Source organism: Lactuca sativa, chromosome 8 (assembly GCF_002870075.4).
Source record: "Lactuca sativa cultivar Salinas chromosome 8, Lsat_Salinas_v11, whole genome shotgun sequence".
Classification (NCBI taxonomy): Eukaryota; Viridiplantae; Streptophyta; class Magnoliopsida; order Asterales; family Asteraceae; genus Lactuca; species Lactuca sativa.
Genome location: NC_056630.2, coordinates 333204058 through 333218712, shown reverse-complemented (window position 1 = coordinate 333218712; position 14655 = coordinate 333204058). Strand labels below are relative to the sequence as shown.

The 14655-nt window shown below is 36.2% G+C and overlaps 2 protein-coding genes across 6 annotated transcripts; both read left to right on the top strand.

Annotated features, from left to right (window-relative positions):
* Window positions 1-3353: 3353 nt before the first annotated feature.
* On the top strand, window positions 3354-4701 carry LOC111892016 (uncharacterized). Its single transcript, XM_023888077.3, has 3 exons — window positions 3354-3662; window positions 3862-4081; window positions 4375-4701. Exons 1-3 carry the CDS (start codon window positions 3472-3474, stop codon window positions 4588-4590), a joined length of 627 nt encoding a protein of 208 aa, XP_023743845.1. The 5' UTR covers window positions 3354-3471; the 3' UTR covers window positions 4591-4701.
* Window positions 4702-7610: 2909 nt separating this feature from the next.
* On the top strand, window positions 7611-14329 carry LOC111892012 (uncharacterized). Of its 5 annotated transcripts, none has more exons than XM_023888066.3 (10): window positions 7611-7980; window positions 8716-8766; window positions 11244-11396; window positions 12471-12919; window positions 13010-13069; window positions 13147-13395; window positions 13476-13552; window positions 13635-13711; window positions 13787-13919; window positions 14002-14329. In XM_023888066.3, the coding sequence occupies exons 4-10, from the start codon at window positions 12505-12507 to the stop codon at window positions 14161-14163; spliced, it is 1173 nt and encodes a 390-aa protein (XP_023743834.1). In that variant the 5' UTR covers window positions 7611-7980; window positions 8716-8766; window positions 11244-11396; window positions 12471-12504; the 3' UTR covers window positions 14164-14329. The 5 variants fall into 5 exon arrangements, with proteins under 5 accessions (XP_023743834.1, XP_023743835.1, XP_023743836.1 ...); XM_023888067.3 differs by having other exon boundaries at window positions 11225-11396; XM_023888068.3 differs by lacking the exon at window positions 8716-8766.
* Window positions 14330-14655: the final 326 nt, after the last annotated feature.

The window sequence follows — 14655 nt, the reverse complement described above, 5'->3', positions numbered from 1 at the left end:
TAAACTATTTGATAAAAACTTTGTCAAAAAAACTAAAAATAAATAAATAACATGACCTTGTCTTCTAGAATATCAATTGTCTTTTATACTCCATTTTTACTAACATTTGACAAACTTGTTTATATGCAATTACTTAGGCCCGACAATCGTGTCGTGTTCGGGTTGACGTGTCGCGGGTTAACGGGTTGGTGGGTCAAAATATGTCAACCCAAACACGACCCATTTAAATATACAGGTCACGGGTTGGCGGGTTACGGGTTGGCGGGTTTGGAACATAAACCCATATATGACCCGCCAACCCATTTATTTATACGGGTTCATAGGTTGGCGGGTTCGTGGGTTAGATTTGGGTTTGTGGGTCCGAATTTTAGACATTTAAGTCTTAAATATCCAAATGAAAATTAAAAACATTCATAGAAACATGTTACAGACTTAGCCTTTTAGGTTACGACTCACGACCTTAGACCATCCACCACGAGTCAAAATGTCAAAACAGTCAAATGGTCTATCAATCAATGGTATATATTATATAATACTTATTAAATATTAATACTTGATACATAAATACATTTAAAAATAAAATAAATTTTTTTTATTAAGAATATAAACGGGTTGGCGGGTCAACCCGTTTATTTTTTGAGTAACCCATATATGACCCGTTTAGTAAACGGGTTGGTGGGTTAGTGGGTTAGCGGGTTCGGGTTGAAAAACTCAACCCAAATCCATTTATTTCGTGTCGTGTCGAGAATTGCCAGCCCTACAATTACCAGTAACTCAGTAAGACTGGAAGGAGTGAGAGGGAAGCTTCCCTCACTTTTTGTGGGTCATACCTCTCTTTCCCTCACCTAAAAGCCAATGAGTGGGAGGGAAACCCTTCCCTCACTTTTTTTTTTTTTAATTTTTTTTTATTTTAAATAAAATTAATTTTTTTGTTATGAATTATTTTTAAATTAATACTAAACATAAAACTTAATTAAAAATAAAAAGCATTTCATTAATTTAAATAAAACTTACATTAAACCTAAATTATAAAAAAGTAGAAAATAAAAAAAAACACACACACACACATAAACTAAAAATCAAACAAACCACCAATGACCTACGGAAAATATTTTTTCAAAATTTTTTCCCTCTTCTTCATTACGAGCTCGAGAGCCGGTCCCGAGAGATGATCGACGTTTTCCATAAAAAACTTCATGTCTTCCATTTCTTGTCTCTCCGTCCGCTCCTTTTTCCTTGTTTCTTCTTTTTCTTTGTCGAAAGCCAAAGGTTCGGAGAAATTTAGATTATATCGATCAAACGACGATGTTATCTTCCGCATTTCGTCAATGTCCACGTTGAAATCAGATGCACTCGAAGAAGTCTCTTTTCCCTTTCTCTTCGCTTTGTCCTTACCCATTGGGCGTTAAAGTTCTTCTAGCTTGAGTTCGTCGTCCTGATTTAAATCTAGACCGACCCGAGCATCGGAGGAGATTGTGTAACCACTAGAGCCCGTTTTCGTTCGCTTTGATAGTTGGACTCCAAAAATAAAATCCCGCTCGTATTTTTTCCACCTATGACTTCAGACCAATAATTTCCAACAATCGTGCCACTTGAATGGTTTTCCGACTTTCTCAAGGTAAAACTGCAACGCTTCTTGAAGTATTTTTTCGTCGCCTTGGCCGCTTTTTCGTTGGGTTTTTAGGTTGTTGTACGACCCGTTAATTTTTGAAACCCCCTTTGCTATTTCTCGAAAGTTCGAGTTAAGTTGATTTTTCGTACGGTAGTCGTCACATTTTCCTAGCTCTTCTTGAAATCGTTCTAAAATGAGAAACCAAAAATATTCTCTCGGTTGTGCGTTTCCCTGAATCGAATCTTCAGAAATATCAACCCAAGCTTTGACCAAAACTAGCTCTTCGTGTGGAACCCATAGTGTCGACTTTTGTCTTCCGGTTGTGCGACACCCTCGCGCACTTGTTTTTTCCCTTTACGTCTTTGTGGTGGTGGTGTTGGTTGAGTTTCGGGAACCATGTCTTCTTCTTCCGCGTCATCCGATTCATTGACAAGTTGGTGGTGGTGTTGGGTTTGGGTTTGAGTTTCAGTTTGAGTTTGGGGTTGAGGTTGATTTGGCGATTGTTGATCCGAAAACACAACAAAGTTTGAAAACATTTGCGACAGAACATTTGGAACTTGCATCGGGTAATATTGGCCAACATTTTGGTATTGAATTTGTAGTGGAGATTGAATGAGAGCATCGAGTTGGGGGCGGTAAACTCCTTGCTGAGATGAATCGATAGCAAAAATGTTGCGAGGAGAGATGTTTATACTCGAACCATGACTTTTTTTCCGTCGATCGGAACTTGGGGTTTACTTGTCGGGATTCATTTTTTTTTTGTTGATATAAAGTAGAGAGAATAGAGAATAGTGTGATATGTTTAAGAGTTATGTGTATATATTTATAGTAGTTGTAAAAAGATAGAAAAAGGAAATAAAAAGAAAATAGCCGTTACAGCCACAAAAAAAAATCACTTTTTATTGTTAATCAACGATATTTTTTCAAAAAAAAAAAAAAAAAAAAAAGAAAAAATCGGCCAATCACAACAATAGAGAGAGAGCGCCCTCTTTGTTTCCCGCACACACCTTCCCCGCGCCAACGGTGCGGTGTTCCGCCGGACGGGAAGGCTCCCGCTTTGTCTCCCCGCACCCGTTCTGTCCGGCCTAATATATTTTGTGATATTAGCCAAACACTTCTATTAAAGAACGAAAAAAAAAGTTATTTGTTTTTAAACTCGAATCCAAACGCCCCTGATTGTAGAAGTTGTAGTATGACCTTGTCTTCTAGAAGACCGCTCGTCGTTATACTCTATTTTTGACCACCAGGGCTAATTGTTTATAAGATCCCAGCTACCCCCTGACAATATTTGTATTATCATTATAATACCCCGATAATTCCTAGATATAACAGTTATAGTCATAAAGCGTGCGAATATTTCTACTTTTCTTTAATTTTATCTCCTTAGATGAAAAGATCAAGACACTAGGGATTAGGATATAAACTGTCCAAAATTATAAGGTTGTTTTTGAAACATAAACCAGGATTGGATTAAATAGATTGAAATAAATTGAATGTGATGTTTCTTTTAAAGAACACTTACGTTTTCTAAATAGCAGAAAGATAAAAAAAAATGAGTCACTTTTGAAACAAGTAAACGGTCATCATATTTTAACTGGTGCTACTTAACAAACAAGGCCAAGGAGAGAGAAAGGGGTGTTTAATGTAAGCCTGAAAAACTTTAGGGGCATTTTAGCAAAATCTCGGCAGGTAAGGTCCTCCTCCGATGGTATGTATTATTACGATTGGCTTAGCAATTAACATTTAGCACCCCCAGCTGAGTGTTAGGTGAGGTTTAATCCTTTACCCTTCACATTACATTTTGTGTAAATTTCCATCTATTCAATTCATTTCACAAACTTCAGTCAGTCGCTAAGATCATGGCTTGGATGACACGATTTCTCACAGCGGTTGCCTTCTTGGCAATCGGAGTCATATTTTCGCCGGAAACGTTCGGATCAAAATCAGCAAAGATCACATCGTTCGTCAAACTTGCACATCTCCTATGTTTCTCCACCGCCTGGGGCGCAGCTCTTTGGGTCACCTTCATCGGCGGCATCATCATGTTCAAGTAAATATTCCTTCATATCGATTTGATTGGCACATACCTTATAATAAATTATTTTACCAAACTTGCTCATGAAAAGTTTAGGTCCCCAAACTTCGTTTTTATGTTCATATTGTTTTGAAATTTTACATGAGCGTGTGCCCTAGCTCGGAGTCGACCTTAGGTTTTCGAAATTAATAACTTAAAAGAGCAATTTCCATAGGAATTTGCCAAGGCATCAGTTTGGGAATCTGCAAAGCAAGATGTTTCCGGCATACTTTATGATGGTTGGGATATGCTGTGCGGTGACTGTGGGTTGTTTTGGTTATACACATCCATGGAAGTCTTCATCAACTGCTGAGAAGTATCAGCTTGGGTTTTTGGTCTCTGCTTTTGTCTTCAATCTCACCAATCTTTTTGTCTTTACTCCCATGACCATTGAGGTAAGTAACTTCAACTATCATTTCATGCCTATAACCTAATCTCAATAGCACCTTACCTTTCGGTATATTATGATATAGCATTATAGCTGTAGCTGGAACCACTGGCATATTACTATATTAGTCCTCATGCATTTAGCTCTATGTTTAATGTTCTTCTTTAAAGGAAATTTTGCTTTAGTGACATTGACAAATCCATCATCATCATCATCACACGCTGACACATTAAGTAATAGATGTAGACAAATGTAGATGGAAAGACTATTGTTTTCTGAGAGACAAATTTGTGGATGCAGATGATGAAACAAAGGCACAAGCTGGAGAGAGAGTCAAACATTGGAGAAGAAGTTGGGTGGACAAAGAACAAGGAAGTTGCAAAGGTCAACCCAAAGCTAGCAGCAATGAACAAGAAGTTTGGGATGATTCATGGACTCTCATCTCTAGCTAACATCATGTCTTTTGGTAGTCTTGCAATGCATTCATGGTATTTAGCAGCCAAAATTGATCTCTAGATCCACCCTTCCCCATGGCTTTTAATAATAATAATAATAATATATGTACCATTTTCTTGATTTGGATCGTTACCATGTATTATGATATGTTATAAAAGAAGAGCTTTAGCAGCTGTGTATTTTAGTTTTAAACTCCTAATCTTTGATGTGTATAATCATGGTTGTATCTGAAAAATGAAGTATCTCAATTGTTACATGAGAAGATAAAAGAGTTGGAATATAACTAGATGAATATCCAATTTTCATACGATATGTTCTTTCTCAATAATGAAGTGTAACATATGCCCGTGAATTTTTCTCAATAATAAACTTTAGTTTTGTGGAAACAAATTTTGTTATATGGACCTACATGAAAATACAAAATAAACAAATGACAAGAACAAAAATGAAGGAGAAACAAAACTTGAACCTTGAAACTGAAACTCGACAAAACTAAAATACTACTACAAATTTAAAAAATACTTTTTCTACTCGGTTATTTATTGATCCCTTGTATATATTTTGTACTTACTCAGTAATTGTTATACAAAATTGGAAAAATGGTCTTTGTGGTATGTCTTTTTTTGGGGTTTTAATTCAAACTATGATTTTTTTTGGATTGGTGGTCATTTTGAGGTAGTTTGTTTGTGATTTTGGTCCTTCGGTAAATTGAAAAGACTAAATTGGCCTTATTATATTTATTTTCTAATTTTCTTTTATTTTCCTATAAGTATTTATATATATAAAATAAAATAAAGGTCTCTCTCTCTCTCTCTCTCTCTCTCTCTCTCTCTCTCTCTCTCTCTCTCTCTCTCTCTCTCTCTCTCTCTCTCTCGACCAACATTCCCCTTCCTTCTTCTTCACTTACAACCAAGAACCACCGTTGCTGGCCATCAGAGCAGCTCCCTCCGTCTCTCCTCGCTGCCATGGTAAAAACCCACCACCATCGTTTTTATTTTGTCGAGTACAGGAGCCCCAAACATCCCCGACCCATACTCCTTCCTCCCATCATATCAATTTCTTACAAGCTAGTTTCTAAATGTTTCAATTTCTTGATTTTCGTATAATAAAATAAAGATCTCAGATGTTGGTGTATGAATCTTGCAGGATTGTCTCCAGATACTGTTTGATTGTAGAGTATGCTAACTCAACAACTGTAAATGGAGGGGGTAGAATACACACACACACTGAAAATTTAAAAGACACACTCACACTCGATTTTGTTTGATGGATTTTAGAAGAGTCGGAGCAGTCTTTTATTTGGGAACATGGTTTAACAATTTGGGCACCACAATTGGATGGGGTAACGAGGGTGGTGAGGGTGGAAGTTGACGAGGATGCAAGTGAACAAAAGGTGGAAGCGGAGACGTGCAACTCCCTCCGTCTCTCCCCGCTGCCATGGTAAAAACCCACCACCACCGTTTTTATTTTGTCGAGTACAGGAGCCCCAAACATCCCCGACCCTTACTCCTTCCTCCCCTCGTATCAATTTCTTACAAGCTAGTTTCTAAATGTTTCAATTTCTTGATTTTAGTGTAATAAAATAAAGATCTCAGATGTTGGTGTATGGATCTTGCAGGATTTTCTCCATATACTGTTTGATTGTAGAGTATGCTAACTCAACAGCTGTAAATGGAGGGGGTAGAATACACACACACACTGACTGAAAATTTAAAAGACACACTCACACTCGATTTTGTTTTATGGGTTTTGGAAGAGTCAGAGCAGTCTTTTATTTGGGAACATGGTTTAATAATTTGGGCACCACAACTGGATGGGTAACGAGGGTGGCGAGGGTGGAAGTTGACGAGGATGCAAGTGAACAAAGGTGGAAGTGGAGATGTGCAGTGGGCGGCAATGGGTGTTTGGCGATGGCTCCAGCTACCTCGTCGCCCTCTTCTGCATTTAGCGGTCGAAAGGGAGAGGAGGGTGGAGTTAGGGGTGGAAACGAGCCGAGCCGAGCCCGAGTCTGGCCAGGCTCGGCTCGGGCTCGTTTAAGTTATACGAGGCTCGAGCTCGAGCTCGGCTCAACTCGAGCTTTCTTTTACTGAGCTCGGCTCGAGCTCGTAAAGAATTATACAAGCTTGGCTTGGGCTCGGGCTCGGCTCATTTTTCGTTTGATGTGCCTAAATAAGCTTAAGCTCGACTCAAGCTCGTTAAGAATCTCGTTTACTAATACCCGAAATCCATAATTTCCCAAATATGTTTTTATTTTAATATATTAAAATAATAATAAATTGTATTTTATAAAGGCTCGTTTAGGCTCGCGAGCCTAATCGAGCTTAGTTACATAGGCTCGAGCTCAAGCTCGTTTAATAAACGAGCTTAATCTTAAGCTCGAGCTCGGCTTGGGCTCGTTTAAAACCGGTTTCGAGTTGAACTTTTAACGAGCCGATCCCGAGTAGCTCGTGAGTAGCTTTGCTCGTTTGCACCCCTAGGTAGAGTAATGGGCTAGTGGCAGAATAGTGGTGGTGCAATGACCGACGGAGGTGGTGGATGCCTTGCCTCATCAGTCCCGTTCTCGTTTTTTTGTTACCGGTGATGTTCGTAGGTGAGACGGGGAGGTAGTGGCGGAGCAATGGTGGTGGGGTGCAATACCGAACCAGAGGAGGGCGATGGCAGGTGGTGCGGTGGCTGTCTCAAGATCGTCGGAGGTAGCAGCTCTTCGTATTCATTAAAGTTGAGATCGAAAGAAAAAAATGAGATGTGTGCTTTATTCTGTGTGTGTGTGAGAGAGAGATGTGGGCCCCAAATTAGTTAATTATTTTATTTTTTATTTAAATTAAATAGAAAAAGCATAAAAAAATATATCAGAAGGACATAATAGTCTTTTAAGTTTACTGAAGGACCAAAAACATAAAGAAACTAGCTCAAAAGGACCACCAATCCAAAAAAATCGTGGTTTGGACTAAAACTCCCAAAAAATACATACCACAGGGATATTTTTGCAGTTTTGTCTAATTGTTATAATTGATTCTCCATGAAATGCTTTTCTGCCCTAAACTGTAATATGGTATTAGGGTCATGAATCATTTTCAGAAGTTGAGCCTAATATATAAAGTAAGGATTATTATAAGTCGCAACCTTAATTGAGCCTAATATCTGCTTCCATATATTCAGATAACACAACGAAATTTGGTTTGCCTCCTATATCCAGTTTACATGGTTCGCTTCAGGCCACGTAACCCATCTCCGTAACGACGCAAACGTATCTTTTTTTTTTTCCCTCTTTTATACCGTTTCACATCCAAAGACCGATGGATCCACTCATATAAAAAAACCCTGATCAATGATTGATGTTACCGACTTCCTGAATACGGAACATCGACTACATCATCCACACAACAAAACCCTAATTCATCTCTGTCGACTGAGGATTCATTCATCATCTTCCCAGATTCTTCAACGAAGGTTAGACTTCTGCTATATATTTAATGTCACTTTCCCGTTTCCATTAAACTGTTAAAGGATTGTTCCTCTTGTTCTGACATGTCAATAGTCTCGATCCTGTGTCAAACATGATATGAATGATGTTTCAAAATTGACATATTGAAAAAAAAAACCAAGATTGTCGAGTTAAAATAACTGGCCAAATGCAAATCAACCCCCAACAACAAAATAAAACCCACATGAGAAGGACAAAATGTAAACCCAATGACATTTTCATCACAAATACTTCAACTGATCAAATCACATACTTACACAGCAGCTTCCCTACTTATTTCTCAATCACCCATTTTCACCAAAATCCTCCATTCTACTCCCTGGCACATAATGAACAGAATAACTTATCATCACGGTCAATATTTCAGTCAAATGCTAGCACCTTCAACAATTGAAACAGCCTTCACTTGATAACATGATAGCTTGCAGAAGTATTATTCTTAATATTCTTGTGAAGATAAGGGGGACTTACTGGTTACCAAGTTTGAAATCCATTCTACTCAGCCACTCGAAAAATATCAAAAACCTTTTGACACCCAATTTGTTATTTGATCATTTTATTGACTTTTAAAAAAAGGTTTCATTGGGAAGCGGTAATTTTGGTCAAAAAATTAGCGAAATTCCAATATATAGTAATCAACTTCCATTAGCGGTTATTTGTATAACCCTTTTCCTTATACTGTAATTTGTTTTGAAATATAGGGCTTTGATGATTTGGGGGCTTTTATTTAGCCAGAGAGGATTTCACTTAAGGTAAGGGATGATAAAACTCACGAATTTGAAAGAATGTTGCAAGATAATGTCTTTTTACCTGGGTATCTGAAAACGTGAGTCTCCTATAGTTGTTTTTGGTCTTGTGATTTAGCCAAGATTAATTTTCCAGCATCATTATTCCACAGTAAAACCCATTACAAATATAAATTATATGTAATTATGTATGAAGTACATTAGTTGCTAAAAATTCCTTTCACCATGCTACAATCATCCCACATATGCCATAAGAATAAAAGAAAAAAACCATTCTCTCCATACTACTCTGTATTTTCAAATAGCCGAGTGAGTATGGGTAGAATTTAATGAGATTCTACATTCATTTTCGAAATTTCATACAACTTTGCTCTTACATTGATGATATAGTTGTTAAGCCTTCATAGTGTTACACATATCATTCTTAATGATTATACAAAAGAGAATCTTGGAGTAAATACACCACCACCACCAATAGTAATAGTCATATTGAAAAATAATACGAATGACTTATATTACAAAAAAGTTCAATCATTAATCTATATCATGAAAGTTATAATAAAATTTGTGATAAGAGATTAAACCATCAAATGTAAGCTAATAAGTAACAAACTAACAACAACAGTTGACGTAAACATGAATTGAAGAGTGGATAAAAGAGTTGGTGTAAACATGAATCGAAGAGTGGAAAAAAAGTGGCAAGTGTAATGATGTGATAGATAAGTTAGAAATGATTCATAATGCTTTTGGATATAAAAAACAATACATAACAATACATAAGACAAACGATTATAAAATGGATATGAAATAAAATAAAAAAGAAATTCACTACAAATATCCAATTCTTAAACAATAAAGGAAGACTAAATGATACGATAGGAGAAAATTCAGCCAATTTAGAAGAAATCATGATGGGAGAAAAACCAAAAATTGATAGGAGAATAGATACAAATTTAAGTCCACCATATCAAATAACGCAAGGAAACGAGTGCACAATAGAAAAGGAAAGGAACACTTGCAACAAGTTATTTTATTTGCTTTCCTTCTTCCTGAAGTAATGTGTTGTTGGTATTGTGCACAATATATTTTTTTTTTGTTGTTTAGAAGATCGTATTGTTTTATCCGGTAATGAACTTTGAGTTGTGATGCATGATTTGTAAAGGTATTTTGTGAATAATATAGGATGTGTTTGGTTGTGGAAAATTGTTTTCATTTTCCTATGAAACGTTGTTGAAAAATGGAACCGAGTTTTCATTGAAAATTTTGGAAAACGTGTTTGGTTGAAACTAATGGCCTTTTCATTTTTTTCCTTTTAGAAAATTAGAAGACGTGTTTGGTTGTACATTTTCTATCATTTTTCAACCGGTTTGAGGGCTTTAAGCAAACCAACAATTTGGGGCTTTTTGGCATTTACTATATGTAATTTTATAAACCCTGATTCAATAGTAATGTACTATACATTTAGTTCCGAACCTGATTCAATGGTAATGCACTACACATTTAATTTAAAGATAAATGTTCCTTCATAGAACAAGAAGAACATCATGTTTACACCATATTGTTGAAATTGGAACATATTGTCATACAAACTAGACTACTAGAGCATCTACAAAAGTTATAGCCCAAGGTTTTAAAAATCGTTCGAGGCGTACGCCTCGAGGCGCGCCTTGAGGCGAGGCGGACGAAAAACGATTCTGAGGCTACGCTTCTTAGGGGGAGAGTGAGGCGGTGAAAAGCGGTCCGAGGCGGGGCGTAAGAGGCGTTCTGTTTTTTTTTTTTTTTTTTTTTTTTTTTTTTTTTGACCTTAGAAATCACGTGATATCTTTACTTGACCTAATTTTTCTCCAGCCGTCACTCCTTATTCTCTCGTTTCTTATTTCTTTTCTCTTCTCGTTTCTTCTTACTCCCCCTGTTAACTGTTGTTAGCCAAATCGAACATGGCCATCAACTTGTGAGTTAAAATCGAAGTTGTTCCCCACTTCTGCATCAAAATCCGAAGGTACTGAGTTGAAATTGAAGTTGGACTTCTCGAAGGTTGCTTGACTCTTGACTGCTTCAAATCAAAGGTGTTCAACTAAATCTGGTTGATGAAGATGATGAGCTCGATGGTCAAATGGAAGATGATGATGACCTTCGTTTTTGTTGATTTGGCTTGATTTGAAGACTATTATGCATTTGTTTTTACTAATTTGGCATGATTTGAAGACTTATGAATTTTAGTATCTTTTTATTTTTGGGATGATGACATTAAGTAAGACTGTTATGTTTGAAATTGGACTTTAGTATGTTTTTTTATGATTAATATAATATATTATTATTATTATTATTATTTTATTCCGCCTCGAGGCTTACGCCTCGTGAGGCGAGGGGTAAACGCCTTGAGGCCGATTCCGTATTTTAAAACCTTGTTATAGCCACATCATAATTCATAAATGAAAAAAACATAACAAATGATCCACCACAGTGTCCAATTGATATTACAGATTGGTAATGATTGTTTCTGCCGAGAATGGAGAATCAGAGAAAGAGAAGCGGATAAGGAAGATTGGAAGAAGAAGAGTTGGCAGTCGCTTGGTTGATGTTTTCTTTTGTGGCGTGTGCGAATACCGAATGAAGAATCACTAATGGATATTTGGGTTAAGTGGATCCTAAACCCTTGCTTAATTTTTATTGAAGTAAAGTTGGCCTTGGGGTGGATGTAGGGTGGTAGTGGTGGGTGGCGGTGAGGTAGATGTGGGGATTGATGTAGGATGAGTGTGAGTGTGGTATTGGGTTGAGGGTGTAAGTGAGGGATGGATGTGTTGTAAGGTTTATATTTTAGAAAAATTTAGAAAATGAAATGCAAGAAAAACATTAAAAACCACTTTTCCAATAATTTGGGAAAATGAAAATTTTCATTTTCTTAAAAAACTTTGAAAAACTGAAATCAAATCAGTTTTTGAAATTTTCTATAACCAAACACACATAAGGTTGTTTTTTTTTTTCAACATTAATGGGAAAAATGACTTTGTATGATTGTTGGCCTACCAGTCACATGTGATCCGTTGGCCGACATTACTTGTAAGGGATTTGAAGACATGTTTCAATAAAAAGCAGCAGATTTAGGATAATTGATAAAATTAAGTTTATTTCACAGATTTTGCATTAAGCGAGAATTTTTATTGTACTAAATTTTCAATAAAATTCATAAACTATAAATTGATTGATATAAACAAAGGTTATAAGTGGACGTTACTTTGAAATAAATGAATGCCAACCTTGAAAAGTGTTGTCTCTTTTAACCTAAACTGACGATTAAGTAATAGTAATAAGCTTACACATTACAAATGGAAAATACATGAATATGGTCCAGAATATTTGTTTATATTTAATCATATAAGATATATTTTGTTTCAAATAAATACATCATCATCATCATTAAAATATATTTAGATTTAATTATCACCAAATGTGTGGATATTCTTTATTTATTTTAAAAAGTATGTTGTTAAAATTTTAAAAAACTTTTTGTTAAATGAATTTAAAGCTTTTTGTTTAAAAAACTTTTTCTTTTCTTCAACATTTTTTTTTTCCTGAAACGAGAAACTCCCAACGTAATTTTTTTTTTTTTTTTTTTTTTTGGTTCTAAGTTTTTTCCGAAAGCTCAAAAAACTAAATCAACACTCTAGTCCAATAGAAAGGTTAAAATTCCTCCCCTTTTTTCCTTCCAGATCATTCAGTTGAATTGACAACAACGGAGCTCCAATGTTAATTCTTTCCCGATGTACTCCATCGGCGCCTCTTATTCCCTTACAAAGACACCCATGTTGCCGCATCTCGCGGACGATTAACTTCTTTTACTCGGAACTATTTCCAGTTAATCCATGCGGAAGCAGCCATCGTTTACGCTTACGGCGCATCACAACCAGAGCCGCGCTGACAGAATGGAGAGAGTATGAGGAAGCCGTTAAAGAGAAAGATCTTGGTCGAGCCCTTCGTTTCCTCCAGGAAATTCCAATTCCATTACAAGGTTTGGGTTTGGGAGAGCTGCAGTTGCAGAGGGATTGGCAAGTATTGGATACATGCTTAAACGCCGATGATATGAGGCTTGTTGCTACTGCTTATGCTTTTTTAAAGGACAAGGGCTTCTTGAATTATTTCGGAAAGTATCGCAGTATTGGTAATATTTTTAGTTCCCTATTATTTATTCCAGATTTGTTAATGTTAATATTGTATTACCACTTTATTTACTTATTTTCACAATCCGCAGTTCTGGAGGGACCGAGAGATGTTACACCAACCGTTTTGGAATCTTCAACTGGTTTAGAAGGTACCTTTCACATGATCGATCATGTTGATTAAAAAATAAAAAATTAAATTTCTTTATTGTTGCAATTGATTCTACAGTTTCGAAACTTTCACCAAAGAAGTGGGGTCTTTCTAGAAGCTCTAGTGCTGTTCTGATCGCATGTTTTGCTGGGTTATCATATCTGATAGACCATGGAATCGATCTGAGACCTCAACTGGCAGTAATATTGGGTTCAGCCATGGTAGACTCCATATTTCTTGGCGGGTCTTGTCTAGCCCAGATATCAAGTTATTGGCCTCCATACAAGAGGCGCATTCTTGTTCACGAAGCAGGACATCTTCTTGTTTGTGAGTCAATCGATTTGGGCAATCTATAGTTGGGATTGGATTATAGACAATAATGATTGACTAACTTGAACTTCCCGCAGCTTATCTTATGGGATGCCCCATTCGTGGAGTAATTTTGGATCCTATTGTTGCAATGCAGATGGGGATTCAAGGGCAGGTAATGCATAGCTTATTATAAAAAAAAAAGTTAAATTGGAAAATTGAGTGGTATTAATTAGTGTGTGTGAATTGCATTGTAGGCAGGGACACAGTTTTGGGATGAGAACCTTCAAAACGAGCTTGCTGAGGGTCGACTCAGTGGCATTGCGTTTGACAGGTAGGTATTCTTTTCTTATGCTATTGCTGTGTGTGTAATTGACAAATATTAATATTTTGTTGAGAATTGAGATAGATACTGCATGGTGTTATTTGGTGGGATAGCAGCAGAAGCTCTTGTGTATGGAGAGGCTGAGGGGGGAGAGAATGATGAAAATCTATTTAGGAGCATTTGTTTGCTTCTGGAACCACCATTATCCGTTGCACAGGTAAGATTTTTGGATTTTATTATTATTATTATTATTATTATTATTATTATTATTATTATTATTAATTGTTGTGTTGAAATAGATGTCAAATCAAGCAAGGTGGTCGGTTTTGCAATCTTACAATCTGTTGAAATGGCATAAACATGCTCATCAAGCGGCTGTTAAAGCTCTGGAAAGCGGTGCCACTCTCAGTATCGTCATAAGAAGCATTGAAGAAGCAATGGCTACCAACAACAGAGGATGATTTGTCTCACGAAAAGGGTTTTCACATGCTCCCGATTGTTAATAATTAATTAATCTATTAGTCATTTATTTCAGATGGAAAATTCCACATAACATGTAATAATTAATTTACAATTTGTAAAGTTTATAGACATATAACACAATAAAAAATTCATTTTTTTAATGAATATTATATACTTAATTCTGTGAATATTATATACTTAATTTTGTCAATTGATCCTGAATTTGACCATAGGCCAACAACAATCGTACAGTGTGGGGTTTCAAGCAATACACTAATGCTCATGAACACTTGAAGATTATGATTTCTTATCATACATTAATTGTAAGTTAAGTTAAATTTATGTGATCTGTGTGTTTTGAAACTGATTTTGTTCAATTTTCGATTCACATTTTGCTTCTTAAATGCACCAAAAAACGAACTCAGATTCTCTAGAATTATGTCTCCTTTTCACATACTTCAACCTTGATACAACAAATCAGCCATGAAATC

Bases quoted from the DNA above. Each gene is read 5' to 3' on its own strand.
- LOC111892016 (XM_023888077.3), top strand. From the start codon at position 3,472: ATGGCTTGGATGACACGATTTCTCACAGCGGTTGCCTTCTTGGCAATC. The intron at 3,663-3,861 runs GTAAATATTCCT...CAATTTCCATAG, and splicing joins GGCGGCATCATCATGTTCAA to GAATTTGCCAAGGCATCAGT. The intron at 4,082-4,374 runs GTAAGTAACTTC...TTGTGGATGCAG, and splicing joins TTACTCCCATGACCATTGAG to ATGATGAAACAAAGGCACAA.
- LOC111892012 (XM_023888069.3), top strand. From the start codon at position 12,505: ATGTTAATTCTTTCCCGATGTACTCCATCGGCGCCTCTTATTCCCTTA. The intron at 13,070-13,146 runs GTACCTTTCACA...TTGATTCTACAG, and splicing joins ATCTTCAACTGGTTTAGAAG to TTTCGAAACTTTCACCAAAG. The intron at 13,712-13,786 runs GTAGGTATTCTT...GAATTGAGATAG, and splicing joins AGTGGCATTGCGTTTGACAG to ATACTGCATGGTGTTATTTG.